This window comes from Mustela erminea, chromosome 19 (genome assembly GCF_009829155.1).
Source record: "Mustela erminea isolate mMusErm1 chromosome 19, mMusErm1.Pri, whole genome shotgun sequence".
Taxonomy (NCBI): domain Eukaryota; kingdom Metazoa; phylum Chordata; class Mammalia; order Carnivora; family Mustelidae; genus Mustela; species Mustela erminea.
Genome location: NC_045632.1, coordinates 27,615,440 through 27,629,631, shown reverse-complemented (window position 1 = coordinate 27,629,631; position 14,192 = coordinate 27,615,440). Strand labels below are relative to the sequence as shown.

At 55.6% G+C, this 14,192-nt stretch overlaps 1 protein-coding gene across 1 annotated transcript in view; it reads left to right on the top strand.

Annotated features, from left to right (window-relative positions):
- The window catches only part of ZNF423 (zinc finger protein 423), a 332,667-nt gene that overhangs the window by 299,552 nt on the left and 18,923 nt on the right, over positions 1-14,192 (top strand). Inside the window, exons 6-7 of the mRNA XM_032323398.1 lie at positions 4,176-4,307; positions 5,928-6,043. Of these exons, the coding sequence (XP_032179289.1) occupies positions 4,176-4,307; positions 5,928-6,043 (248 nt within the window). The remainder of the gene's footprint in view (positions 1-4,175; positions 4,308-5,927; positions 6,044-14,192) is intronic.

Sequence of the window (14,192 nt, the reverse complement as noted above, 5' to 3'; positions counted from 1 at the left end):
GACTGTGCACACATTCGTGAATGTGGGTGCGGGGTGTAGCGGCGTCTGTGAATCAGGGGGGACTGGCTGATGAATGGCTTGGCACTCGGAGAACGGAAAGTGACTGTCAGACATGATTTCTCTGATTTATAAGTTGCGGGAGACTTCTTTGTCCTCTCGGTGTTTGTGCATCAGACGGCACGTCTCCATTCACAGCCAAGTGGATCAAGGCCCCGCTCGGCAGAGAGCAGTAAATCCTCCTTTGCCATCCCTGCCCGGGGAGCTGGCTCTGGCTGGGCAGGGGGAGAGGGACCAGCCGGGGGCGTCTTTCCTCTGTGAGTATTTCCCGAGCTCCTTCTGCGGGTCCAGGCGGGGCCTGATGCTCTGGGGGCTGGAGGAGGGAGAGACATTATCTGTACCCATCACCTAGTTGCCAGGCTCAGAAAGACTAGGATATGGCTAGAGGAATCCAGGGTCACCGTGTCCAGCCAGGTGCAGCCGTGCATGCTGGCATAGTCAGGGGAGGCTGCCTGGAGGTGGTGTGCGGGTGGGATCCACATGGATGAGAAGGGCTTTGAATCCCGTTCAGAGCACTGCCCCCAGTTGGCTGTTACCTTAGCAAGTGGTCGAATTCTCTTTCCTAGAAATGGGGTTTTACCGGCCAGCAGAGTTATTTCTGATATTTAATTTATGTTCTCAGTTTAAAATCATCATTTCACATCCCGTCTGCCTTGTTAATGCCCAAGAGGTGCCCACATTCTACCAGGGAGGCCATCCTTCAGGATGGTTCTTCTCTGCCTTTCGTTCATCCATTCCTTACTTTGCGCCAGGCACCGAGAAGCATTGTTTGTGTGTGGGGCGGGGGTGTGTTGGGGGGGGTCTTCTGAGGCAGCCCCCACACAGGAGGCCATCTCTAATTATGACGAGCGTCTCCCCAAGGGAAGCGGAGGACGTGAGTAGGGCCTGTGCGGCAAGCGTGCTGAGCCTGCCCCGCGTCCCCAAACTTGTCAATGAATTCCTTTTCTGCCGGAGTCTCTGCCGGGTGCGTGTGGCCTAGTTGCCGGGGCTCCAGGGGCACGACAAACACCCGGTAGATTCCAGCCAGTGGGCTATGTGGGGCAGGCCCACCGGCACGTGCACGTGTGTGCGTGCGCCTCTGCGGGGGTGCCCGGGGAGGGGGACTGGGGGCTGGGGGGATGGCTGGGCCAGGGGGAGGCATGCTGTCCCCGTCAGCCCCTGCCAGGGCCTGGGGACCCAGGGACTTCGCCAGGAGCCTCAGCCCATCTGTGTGCATGTCTTGCCACTGGCAGAGCCCCTCTGCTACCGAATCCTTGCCTTTGAGGGCAAATCAGAGCACCTGGCACCTTCGGGGCGGCTGGTTCCCTGGGGGAGCCCGAGAGGGAGCCTGTGTCCTTAGCTGTCCTAGATAATACTCTCACTGATACTGGCACGCTTGACAACAAACACTAACTGAGCACTTGCTGTGTGCCGGGGCTGCTTAAAACCCTCTTTAGGTATTAACCCATTTACCTTTTGCGGGGGAAAGATTATTTATTTGAGAGAGAAAGAGCCCGGGGTGGGGCAAAGGAAGAAGGAGAGAGGAATTTTAGCAGACTCCTCACTGAGCTCAGAGCCTGCTGCAGGGCTTGAACCTATAACCCTGAGCTCAGAACCTGAGCCGAAACCGAGGGTCGGACACTCAACGGACTGCGCCGTCCAGGGGCCCCTGTGTTAACTCATTGAACTGTCACATCATCTATAAGAGGAGGGCTACTGGGGGGGGATGGCATTTTTTTGAAGACTTTTTAAAAATTTATTATTTTTAAAATATTTAATTAAGCATTTGAGAGAAAGAGAGAGTACGCGCATGTGTGGTAGGGAAGGGGCAGGTGGGAGAGGGGGGAGAGGGACAAGCAGACACCTCACTGAGCACGGACCCTGATGTGGGTCTCCATCCTAGGACCCTGAGATTCTGACCCGAGCTGACATTCAGAGTCAGACGCTCAACCGACTGAGCCACAAAGGCACCCCAACTTTTATTACTTTTTTACAGCAGTTTTAGGTTTATGATAAAATCGAGAGGTCAGATACAAATTTCCCTTCTCGGCCCTGCGCCACACATGCATAGCCTCCCTCACCCGGGCCACTCACCAGAAGGACCGGGTACCTGTATTTTGCAAAGACGAACCTACAGTGACACACCGTAATCGCCTGAAGTCCATAGTTTGCCTTGGAGTTCCCCCTCGGTGTCGTACCTTCTGGGGTTGTGGACAAATGTGTCATGACGTACATCCGTCATTGTAGTATGCTAGAGAGTGTTTCCCCTGCCTCGAAATCTCTGCTCTGCCTGTTCATCCCTGCCCCTACCTTAGGCAACCAACTCATCTTTTTATCGTCCTCATGGTTTTGCCTTTTCCAGAATAGTTGGAGTCCTACAGCACGGAGCCTTCTCGGGTTGGCTTCTTGCACTTAGTAACACACGCTGACAGTTCCTCCGCGTCTTTTCACGGCTTTGACCTCACAGTTCACTTCGGCACGAATAATACTCCGTCCTCTGGACAGACCACAGTTTGGGTATATCCGTTCACCCACGGAAGGGCATCTTGGTTGCTTCTGAGGCTCAGAAATTATGAATAAAGTTGCTATAACCATCTGTGTGCAGCTTTTTGTGTGACAGAAGTTTTCAGCTCTTTTGGGTGGGAGGGAGATCTCCAGGGAGGGACATGGCTGGATCCTATAGTGAGAGTGTGTTTTGCTTTGTGACAAGCCGCCAAATTGTCTTCCAGGGCGGCTGTGACGTTTTGTGTTCCCAGCAACAGGGGGTGGGAATTGCTCTTGTTCCACATCTTTGTCAGGACTTGCTGTCATCGGGGTTCTGGATTTTGGCCCTTCTCGTGGGTGTGTACGTGAAGGAAGGCAGTTACCGTGTATTTGAGAAAAGAGGAAACCGAGGCACACAGAGGTTACATAACTTGCCCCAAATCATGCAGCGAGTGGCAGCACGGGTTTCCAAGCCTGGATAAGGTGACCCTCATGCCAGGATGACTCCCCGCCACGCCACCTGCCAAGCCACGGGTCACACTGGTGGCAGACGCTGGCCACTTCCATCCTCACACAGCTGCATGGGACAGGGGATCGGGGGCACTCATTTACTCTGAGTGGACTGACACCTGGGCCCCACGGTGTGGAGAAGCAGCCAGGATTCAAACTCTGCCTTGCTGACTCTGGGCTGGGGGCGTCAGACCTTGGCTCTGCTCCCTTGGGTGCTGGCGAGAGGCCACTTCCCCGGGACACACTCTCTTCCCTGGGCCCCTTTGAGTGAAGGTTTGAGGTCATCGCAGCTCCCAGGGGGGTAGATGGAGCCACGTTCTGATCTGAAAGGACAGGGTGTCTGCCCTTTGTCCATCAAATGCTGTCCATAGGCCATCTGTTCTAAAATTTTTAAAAAGATCATTTTGTTGTTGTTTTAGTGATCTCTACTGATGGCGGCTCCAGTGGCCAGCATGCCCTGGGCAATGGGCATCCCTGCTTCCCCTCTGACCTCACCACCCCCAACCCGGCCCCCCGGCTTAAGGCATTCTGCCTTCCTGCTACCAGCAAGCTAGCGTACCATGGGCTCACCTCAGGGCCTTTGCCCTTGACTGTCACCTAGGGAGTCCCCATGTTCTCTTGTCACCTCCGGACGCTGTGTTATGTGTTGGTCATCTTTATTATGTGTCTCTCTCTCCCCTAGAATGGGGACAAGCACGTTCTCTCTTTAGGTCTCCACAGAATCCCCAGCTCAAAGTGCCTGGCACATAGCACGTGCTCAGTAAATATGCTCCTGGATTTTTAAAAAATTCTGGTTGTTCTCCTTCCTCTGTGCAGACTCCATCCCAGGCTCCTCTCCACCCTGACGTGGTCTCAGATTCAAGCTGTTGATCATGGCCCGCCCACATTCTTGCTTGACCAGCAAGAGAGATCACAGCAAATGATGCCTTCATGAACCAGAAATGTGGGGCCGGCCTCCGGGGTCTGTCGGCCTCTGGGGGCAGGGCCGTCTGGAGCTGGGTTGGGTCTCGGCATCTGTGGCCCCTGCACCAGCCCTAGTTCTGGGGACCAGGGAGAGGCTGGCTTGGGCTATGCTGGGGGCCCATGGGCTCCTGCCCAGAGGACACGGTTTACAGGGTCACCGATGGCTGCTCTTTTCCTTGCAGAGGAAGGCATCAACCACGAGTGTAAGCTGTGCAACCAGATGTTCGACTCCCCAGCCAAGCTCTTGTGTCACCTCATTGAGCACAGCTTCGAGGGCATGGGTGGTACCTTCAAGTGCCCCGTGTGCTTCACAGGTGAGTGTGCTTGGGGTGGGGGAGGGGATGCAGGGTCTAACCCTTTACTTATTGGACCTCAGCCTAAGCTCGTGCCCTAACGTGGACTAGGAGTCCCCAAGGGACCCACTGCCCATCACCCTGCCTGCCCCATGAAGAGCTGGCCTGCCCCCACCACCGCTGGCTCCTCCTCTTAGGCAGGTTGAAGGCCTTCTTTCCTAGCTCACCCCTCACTGCTCTGCATAACTGCTTTTTCCAGCCCAGCCTCACCCCTCTGTTGCCTTCCGTGGGCTCCACGCTCCTCTCCCTGAGCTGCGAGCTCTGTCCAGCAACAGTGGGGCGCTCTCTATACACATCTCCTGGCTTCCCCACCTCCTGGGCCTGCCTGGGCCCCTCCTGCATCCATGCTCTAGGATGGAGGGGTCAAGGGCAGCTCTGCTGGCCAAGTCCCCAGCCCCTGGCCCCCACCCCCAGCCTGGCTGCCCGCCCAGGCGAGCGGCTGTCCCGGCCCGAGGCGAGTCTCAGGGGCTCTGCCATCCCCCCCTCCTGCTGCCCAGATGGCAGCCGGTGTGCGTGGGGGAGCCCTGGCCTTCCCCCTGCCTCCCCCGACATCTGTCGTCTGCCACGGCAGGAAGCCCACCCCGGGGAGGGCGCCTGGCGGGAGAGGATTTCTGAAGTGCTCACCTCCCAGACACACAGCTGCCTCGGGGCCACCTCCTGTGTGCGCCCAGGGCCGGGGCTGCCTTGTGGACAGTTGCCACCAGGAAGCCAGGGCTGTGACCCACTCCACGACGGGCCTGAGGAAGGGGCTGTGCTACGGGGAGAGTCCCTGCACACTCACACGCCTCTGGGGTGCACGGGAGTCTTGAAACATGCTGAGGCCACTTCCCCCTCAGTCTCGGGAGCTCCCCCCGCCCCAAATGCTACCATCATACCCTATGGGCCAGGCGGAGACTGGCACCAAGGGGCTTTGACTGCCAGGTCTGCTGACCCAGGACGCGGGGCCTCTGCATGGGGATCGGAGGAATATAACCTCAACAAGAATAGTAATTCGTGTTCATCGAGCATCTTCTTATACCAGACAATGTGTTAAATTTATTTAATTCAACCCACAGCTCTGCTGCCTGCAAGCAGTGGGACCTAGGACGGGTCACTTATTCTTCCCAGGGCTTCAGTTTCCTCGTCCATAAAATGAGGGTAACAATAGGGCTCGCCTTACAGGCCTGTGCTAGAGTTAGGAGCCCACATGCAGACAGTGTCTGGCAAGGGGCGATGGTGATGGCGATGACATTTCCTGCACGAATCATGTGCCGGGCCATCTTCTAAGCATTTTGCAAGTATTAACCCATTTGATCCTCCCAGTCACCCAATGAGCTACATACTTTAATGATCCTCATTTTTTTCAGAAGAAGAAATGAAGCCCAGAGAGGCTCAGTGACTTACCCAGCATTGCACAGCCCCTTGGTGGCAGAGCTCAGCTCCACTGGCTCTGCTCCCTCTAGTAGCTGCCGGTGGTCTCCCTGCAGCCCCATATTTGGCCGACTGTGTCTGTGGTTGTGTGATTCCTTACTTGTGGATGGGGTGGGGGTGGCCGGGCTGGTGTCTCCAGAGTCTGGCCCTAACGGCCGTGTCCGTGTCCAGTCTTTGTCCAGGCCAACAAGTTGCAGCAGCACATCTTTGCCGTGCACGGGCAGGAGGACAAGATCTACGACTGCTCGCAGTGCCCACAGAAGTTCTTCTTCCAGACCGAGCTGCAGGTGAGTACCTTCGTCTACTGCATGCCCCTCCTGGGGCTCTTTGGGGCCCCCATGGGCACGGAGGGTCGTGGGGTGAAGACAGGATGGTGGGGTCTTGGACTTAGCCTCACCCCCATCCAAAGAGGAATAGGTGCTTGTTGTGGCACCAGTGGCTGTCCTCATGGAGGCTCGCGTGTGGTGGCCTCCCGGCCCCTGTTGCCCAGCACTCTCGGATGAGCAGACCCGGAGCAGCAGACCTGGTGAGGAGTCAGAGGCTCTCGGTGCTGGGGTCTCCGTGCCGGCCCCTTCCCGTCTTGGGGATCCTGTTTCTGCACCAGTCCTTCACCATGATGATGTTCAGCAGAGCTTTGGATCTGTGGCTGGTGGTCTCTGCAGCTTGTGTGGCTGAATCCTGGGGCTGTGTATGGCCAAAATGTGGGTCTGGGGTCTTAGGGCCTCCAGCTCTGCCCGGGAAAGCCAGAAAAGCGAGAGCAGTCGGGTTGGGCCCCAGCTCCGAGGAAGGGGTGCCGGGCCTGGGTCCTGAGGCAGATGGGGCACTCGGGGGCAGCACAGAGGCCCCGGCCAGCTTCCTCCAATCCCCATGCAGCAGCTGCAGCAGCCGAGAGGGCCCTGGTGAAGCGATGTTGTGTGGGTTGTCCTCCCCAGACCCCTGGTGCCACTCCTCTTGGTGTCCTACCTGTTACTGGTTTCTCAGGACTCCTCTGTGTCCAGGTGAAGCTGCCTTCTTGCCTACTGGCTTTTGCGTGAAATTCTTGCAACCCTGGATTGGTCGCATGTCCACCCAGAAATACCGTGAGCACGTGCGTACACACACACACACACACACACACACACACACACACACACCCAGAATACCACTCAGAATACCACTGTACCCGAGAGGTACCCCCGCCCCAGGCGAGTGCTGACCTGGCTCTCAGAAGTCATGCCCTTCCCTGAAGCTGAGGCTGAGGCCACAGAGGCAGGGCTGAGTCCTAACTTCACTGAGGGGCAGCAGTGGAGGGCCCCTTTTCTGGGGTCGAAGGGGTAAAGCAGCCCAGCGACGTAGCCCGCCCTGGGTGGTCATCTAGAGAAACACAAACAGACCACTGGAGGGCTCAGTGAGGATTCACCCTCCGACGGTCAAGGTCCCTTCCTGTGCCTATGGGCTGGCCCTGGGTCAGGGCCGCTCAGGCAGAGCTGACTCCATCCTGTCACACTGTGGGACAGAGTTAAGGACCTAACTATGGACCCAGGCCCAGAGACAGGCTTCCACTGCCAAGAGCCACCAGCAAGGTGGTGACATGGGCCAGGGCCCACCGCTGTCCCCACCTCAATCCACAGCCTGAGCTAAGCCCGCTAGCAGCCCCTCTCCCAGCTGACCGAGGGAGATTTGTGCCGGCCCCTTGTTGGCCTGAAGGTTTTTCCCAGGGAAGTCGCCCAGTCCTGCCTTTTGTGAGCGTCCTGGGTATCCCAGCACCGCAGACCAGCCTCCTGATGCCGAGGCCCAGGGACCTGTGGTTTCAAGCTGGACCCGCTTCGGCTGCCCTCACCTGGGGCCGCAGAGGGTCCAAGACATCAGAGTGGTTCCTGTGAGCTGGTGGTTTCCTGGGTCATCCCGTCAACCTTTCCAGCAGATCCTCAAATGCCGAGAACCTTGCTAAATTATAACCTTAACGAGTGACTATTTTCTGCAATTAATGATTTTAATTACAGACCATTTAAATGTGGAAGTGTTGTAGCAACACCAGATCTAGGCAAATAATGGCTTTCCTTAAGTAACTTGAATAGCAATTTTCTGGTTTTTAGAGAGGAGGGTTTTTCAGGCATTGAAGTTTTCCTCATCATTACGTAGAACCTGGGGCTGCTGGGCAGGTGTGTTATTTTCCAGGGCTGAACTGTGGGGGTCTGGGTGTACAGCAGGAAGCAGGGTCCTAGCCAGAGCCTTGACTGGCTCTCCTGGCTATATGTCATTTGAGGTCCCGTGGGGAGACTCACGGAAACTAATGGTTGTTGGCACAAGTGACTCTGAGCTGAGAGGTCTTAAGATACAGGGCTTAGGGGTTTTCTCATTGTAGAATTGGAAATTCCTGCTGTGGCTATAGAGGTAACAGAGGTAGGATTTGACCCTGGCAGGCTTGGTCTGTGTTCCAGTGATGTGTCTACCTCCAAAAAGAATGTTCTCTTAGGATACATTAACAGGAGCACTATTGCCAGGGTGAGGGAGGGGGATGTCCTGTCTGATTCTGAGCTCTTCTGGCTCTGCCCAAAGACTGACATTGATTTAAAGGACTTCGGACAGACTGGAGCACATTCATATCAGAGTGATTAGGAACAGGAGAGGGGACTAAGCTTTTCTATGCAGTTGTTCAGAGCACGTACACGGAGGGCCCACTGTGTGCCAGGCACTCGATCTAGGAACTGACAAGACTGTGCTGAATGAGACAGAGAAATGCCCATAGGGCCTACATTCGAGAGGGATTGATAGACAGTGTCCTGTCACGGTCACCACAAAGAAAATAAAACCGGGTGATAGGCTAGAGTGTGATGGGAGTGAGTTTGGGTAATCCTTGGAGGGCCTCTCTGAGGAGGTGGCATCTGAGTGAAGACCTGGCTGGTTAGAAGGAGAGAGTGTGTAGGGGGCAACTATGAGTGCAAATGCCCTGTGGCCATGTCAGCTGGGTGTGCTGCTAGGACGATAGTAGGCAAAAGGCGGCTAAAGCCCAGTGAGTATAGAGGAGGGGTGTGGAAAGGGCTGGCAGGTGGATTCCAGGTTGTGGCGGGATTTATAGGACAGCAAAGGAGCTTGGATTTTATCCCCATTGTGCTGGCAATCCAAATAAGGAAGAAGTATTATCCAATTTCCACCCTGAATCAAAATATAAGACATCTGGTCTTTGAAAGACACTGTTAAGAAAACAAAAAATCACAAGACAGGAAGAAAATATGTGCCAATCACCTATTTGATGAAGGACTTGTATCCAGGACATGTTAAAAACACACACACACACACACAAACCCTCACCACTTAATAATGAAGGGGAAAATCCATTGTAAGACAAGTGAAGCATTTCAGCCCTTCACCGAGGATATGGGGACGCTCAACGTGATTATAATTAGGGAATCGCAAACGAAAACCACAGTGCAACCGCACCATACGCCCACCAGAACGATCAAAACAGAAGCAAAGAGCCGGCCCTGCCGAGCTCCGTCCAGGGTGTGGAGGGGAGCTGGGACTCTGCACACTGCTGGCGGGAGCCTGGAGTGTGGGGCCAGCAGGCAAAGCAGTTCGTGGGTTCCTGTCAAGTTAAACATACACTTGTCATTTGACTAAGCAGTCTTCCTGCTCCGTGTTTATCCTGGAGAGCGAGAAACATACTCACACCAAAATCTTCATCCCCAACTAGAAGCCCCTTAACTGTCCCTTACCTGGGAACGGACGGACAGCTGTGGTACATTGCTGCTGTGGCGCAGTCTTTGGCAATAAAAAGCAGCCACTGGTAAACACGCAGCCACTTGGACGAATCTGTGAGTGCCAAGAGAACGAAGCCAGATTTGAAAGGTTCCATGCTACAGGGCTCTATTTACCTGATGTTCCAGAACAAGGCAAGACTATTGGAACAGAAAACACCAATGATTGCCAGGCGCTGGAGGTGGGGGAGGAGATAGGGAGACTCAGCAAGGTCTGCGTCTACACACGCACCCACGCACACAGGTTCGCCCCGGGAGCTCGGGCAGACTGCTAGGCTGTGAGGGTCCAGCCTGACCCTAGAGAACTTTAGGGGGACCATTCACCGGGAGACGATGCAGGCAGATTGCTGTGGTAGTGTGGGGACAGCTGTCTTCAAGCATTTTAAGCTCTGTGAGCTTGCTTCCCGAGGTCCCAAGACTTGCGGCGGTGGGCGAACACTCAAGGCGTGCATAGGCATTGCTCTCTGGGCTTAGCTCGAGCAGGACGGGGAATGGAGTTGTCGCGACACAGGGTGCCTTTGGGTTGCCAAGAGCAGGCAGTGGTGTTTCAGAATGTTTTCTCAAAACATTCTCACCAGGGGTGTTTCTGGTGTTTGAGAATCTAGGGCCCCTTTCTTGAGGTGGTGACACTCTGCCTTCTGCCTCCTCCTGGTTCCTACCGTGTTCTCCTCCTGCAGCCTGACTTTCAGGGCTCGTCTCTACCAGGAGAAAGGTGCCCAGGCTGCCGTGGCTTCCGTCATTTCTGCTGTGACAGACACCCCTGGATATTTCAGTAGAGGGGACTAGTGTGGGGATTTGGTGATGCAAGCAGCCAGATGGAACCCCCTGGCCAACCCGGAAATAGTGACTGCTGCAAAGAGGCAGCACACAGGCGTCGGGTTCTAGATGCCTGCAGAGGGAATCTGATGGTTGAGTTCTGATGGTTGATGGTCGGCAGTCCAGCCCTGCTCCACTGAACTGTGGCCCAAGTGGGGGAAGGGAGCCCAGGGGGTAAACACCGCAAACACCCACTGGGCAGGCGAGCTTGGTGTTTGCAGCTGGCTCCCTCCCTCACCAGCTCGAGGCCAGAGTTTTCATATCTATAAAATGGGATTATTAGCAGTTCCCACCTATAGTTGGGTTGCAGGTGCCCTTGGCATGGTGACTGGCCCATAGGACACCTGGGCCTGCAGTACTGGCATTACTGGGACCGTGGTTATTAGCATATGATTAGCATGAGGTCCGATGGCTTTGTGTGTGTGTGTGGGGGGGGGTGCTCCGCTAGGGCTTTGCTGTGATTTCGTGATTTCTAGCTTGAGTGTGAACACAATGAGAGGCTGAGTCCTTCCATCTGGGGTGCCCAGCCACGTGGGAAGGCCATGGGCACAGGACACTCACATTGGGGCTCAGGGAGACGCTGGGTGTGCAGAGAGGTGAGGAGAGGTAGGAAGGCCGCAGAGGCCAGGGCCTCAAGACTCCTTACCTTTGGCTGCCTCTGGCCCCGGGTTTTCCTCTGCATCGTTTCTCTTGGCCTTGCCCGTGGCTCAGTGGAGGACAGTATGCCGATTTGGTGGGGGGCCTGTGAGACAACCCTGTAAGCCACAGACCCCGAAAATGTCAGGGCTGTTGGCCTTGTATTTCCAGCCTCGGGCCTCAGCAGATGAAGGCCTGGGGCCCTCTGGGCCCCTTGCCAGGGGTTAGCTGACCTGAGGGAAGGGGCTGGCTCAGCTGCCCAGCCCAGCTGTCTCAGAATCCCTGTGGACACCTCTGTGCCACAGACACTGGGCAGGATGGCACGTCCTTCTGTCCTTCCTGAGGCTTGCAGTGTCCTGTTCTTGGCTGTCGCTGAGGGAATGCATGCAGGGCTGGCCTCTGACAGGGTGGACAAGCTCCCCTGTGAAGGTGGACAGCAAGTAGTCTGAACAGTCACCTGTCCTGGGCAGTTCCCTGCCGGGGACCACGCTCTGACCTGAGCGTTCTGCACGGGGATTGTCTCAGCCCCACCCCCTGAAGTAGGTCCTCTCATGCTCATTTACAGATCCGGAAACCGAGACTCCAGGAGCTTAAGTGGTGTGTCCGGGGGGTCACGAGCGAAAGACAGAGCCACCGCATTGCCAAATTGTCTCTGCCACCAAGGCGAACAGAAACCCTCCAAAGTTTAAATGAATTGCCATTTATATGAGCTAATAGATTTAAATGAGGCCTACAGTGCTGAACTATAAAAAGCCTTCATGTCAGGGGACCCAGAAACTATTTTAGTAGTTGGGCCAAGCAGGTAGCACAAGTGGCAGGAACAGGGGAGGCAAAGGAGCCTGCTCGCGGGTGGGCCCGGGCAGAAGCGTGCTGGGGCCCGAGCTGCAGTGCCAAGCCCGAGCCCAGCATTTGCTAGGCTGGAGCTTGGGGCCCGGAGACTGCAAACCTTGCAACGAGCAAGGGGGTGAGTTCAGCTCAGGCGAGGCTTGGGCAGAGGACAGGATAAGTTTGGGCATGGAGTCAGGGGCCTCAGAAGACCACAAGCTTCCTGGTGTTGCCACTTGCCCTGGTGACGGCAGCCTCGCTGGGTGCTGTTGTAGGGAGCCTCGAGTCTGAGGACGTGTCTCTCCGATGGGGGACGTCCTGGCATTCCTCGGAGCTCTGGGAGAGGGCTGGGCTGGGCTGGGCTGGGGGCAGCGGTGGGTCGGCCCTGTGCCCTGGAATCTAGACTCCCTTATTGACAACGTGAGGGGCCGCGGGAAGCGCTTCCCGAGCCGGGCCTGCAGCGGCAAAGCGGCCAGCCCTGCGTTGAGCGGGCGCATTTAAAGGATTAGCTCACGCTGTTTGCTTGTGTGTGCCTAATCATGCCGCTTCCAGCTAAATGATTACAATTGATTAAAAGCAGAGCTAGGTATTCTAACAAGCAACCTGGAGCCCTTCCAATGGGGTGAGCTGGACCCTGCCAGGCTGAATCCTGGTACCCAGCCAGGGGGAGGTGTCTGTGAGCCAGGGGTGTGGCCTGAGCTCCATGGGGACCCTTCCTTCTGAGCTCTTAGGAACATTTAGGTTGACCCTTCTTCTCATTCCATTTTCATTTAAGAATATTTACTGAGCAGCTATTATAGGGTGGGCGCCATCGCCGGGGCCCCCAGGCTCGACTGTGAACAGGTCGACACGGTCCCTGTTCTCACCCAGCTGTCTTTTCTTTGCGAGATATGAGCGTAAGTCAGTAAATACATGAACTAGGTCATTTCAGACTGTAGAATTTTGAGGACAGTAAAACACCGTTTGGCGATGGAAAATGATGTGTGTGTGTGTGTGTGTGTGTGTGTGTGTGTGTGTATCACGGCAAGGGTGAGGGGATGTTGAGGATGAAAAATTGGGTTGGGTAGTCAAGGAAGGCTAGCATTTCAACAGAGCCCTGAAGGTTGAGAAGGAGCCTGTGTGGGGAAGAACTAGGGGAACCTTCTGGGAGAGGGAATAGCCAATACAGAGACTCAGAGACATGAACGGATTTGGCGGGTCCAAGGTCCATAGAAAAGGGCAATGGGGCTGGCAGGGGAGTGAACACCGTCTTGCTTCATTGATTGGGTCGATTCGGCGAGGTGGGTGCTTCCTGGCTGCTCTGTTCTTGCTGATCCCTCTGCTCCAAAGCCCTTCCTTTCTTCTCCGGCTTCAGGGCTCAGCTCAAGAGGTCCCTTCGAGAAGCTCTCCCGGATTTTCCCTCCTTTGGTTTCTCTGGCCCTGGGCTTAACCCCTCGATCCCTTTGCCAGTGCAGATTGTAATAACCGTGTCTCTACCTGACTTTCCACCCACATATGCGTTCGGGGCCAGTGAAGCCCCCTTCTGCCATCCATCCGACCATCCCCACATGTTTTACCACATTTCTTGAGCTTCTAGAAAGGAGCAAAATAAGGGAAAGAACACAACCGGGAAGGGAGTTAAAGAGGGAGGTTGCAGATTCGAGGGGCCCCGTTTTTAAGTTCCTCGTCCTTAGAAGATGGGTAACCGAGGAGCCAGTTTCCTTGCCTGCGCGCTCCTGCCGTCAGATCCAGCCAGATAATTATAACTAATAATAATTAAAAATTAAAAGTGCTCTAGGCACATACTTAGCATTTGACTCTTTGGCTGAGTTTTCTGTGAGTAGGAGCCTCTCCCTCCATTCCACTTGAAAGACAGCCCTGTCCCTGCTACCCCAGTGCTGCAGGGAGAGCTGGGCCGGGCCGGGCTGGGCCAGGGGAAGCGTCTGGTGACACCCGGCCGTGGTTCCAGGGACTGAGAACCTGTTGCTTCCTTGAAGTTGCCCCCAGTCTGTTCCATTCTTTTCCGTCTTAGACATCAGATCATTATTTCCATGCCATGATTTCCATCTTAGACATTCCCATCTTAAACAGAGATCCTTCTCTGGCCTCAGTTTCCTCGTCTGTAAAATGGGGGTGAGACCCACTGCCTCCGCGGGGTGTGAGGGTGGAGAGCCTGTGTGTGAAAAGCACTTAGCAACTAAGCCTTCCTGCGGGTAGCCCATGGCCCATTCCAGGCTAGGATGGCTTTGTGGAAGGACACCAGCGCTTTTCACAGACCGGATTCTAGTCTGTGTGACGGACCACACGGCGTGGCGGTGCCCAGCCCACTCTGTGGACCGGCAGCAGTTCTGTGACCTTGAGCAAGTCACGGATGGTCGATGGGCCCTGGTAAATGGGGGGGGGGGGTCATGACAGCCCCTTCCTGAGGGTATTGGGGAGAAGA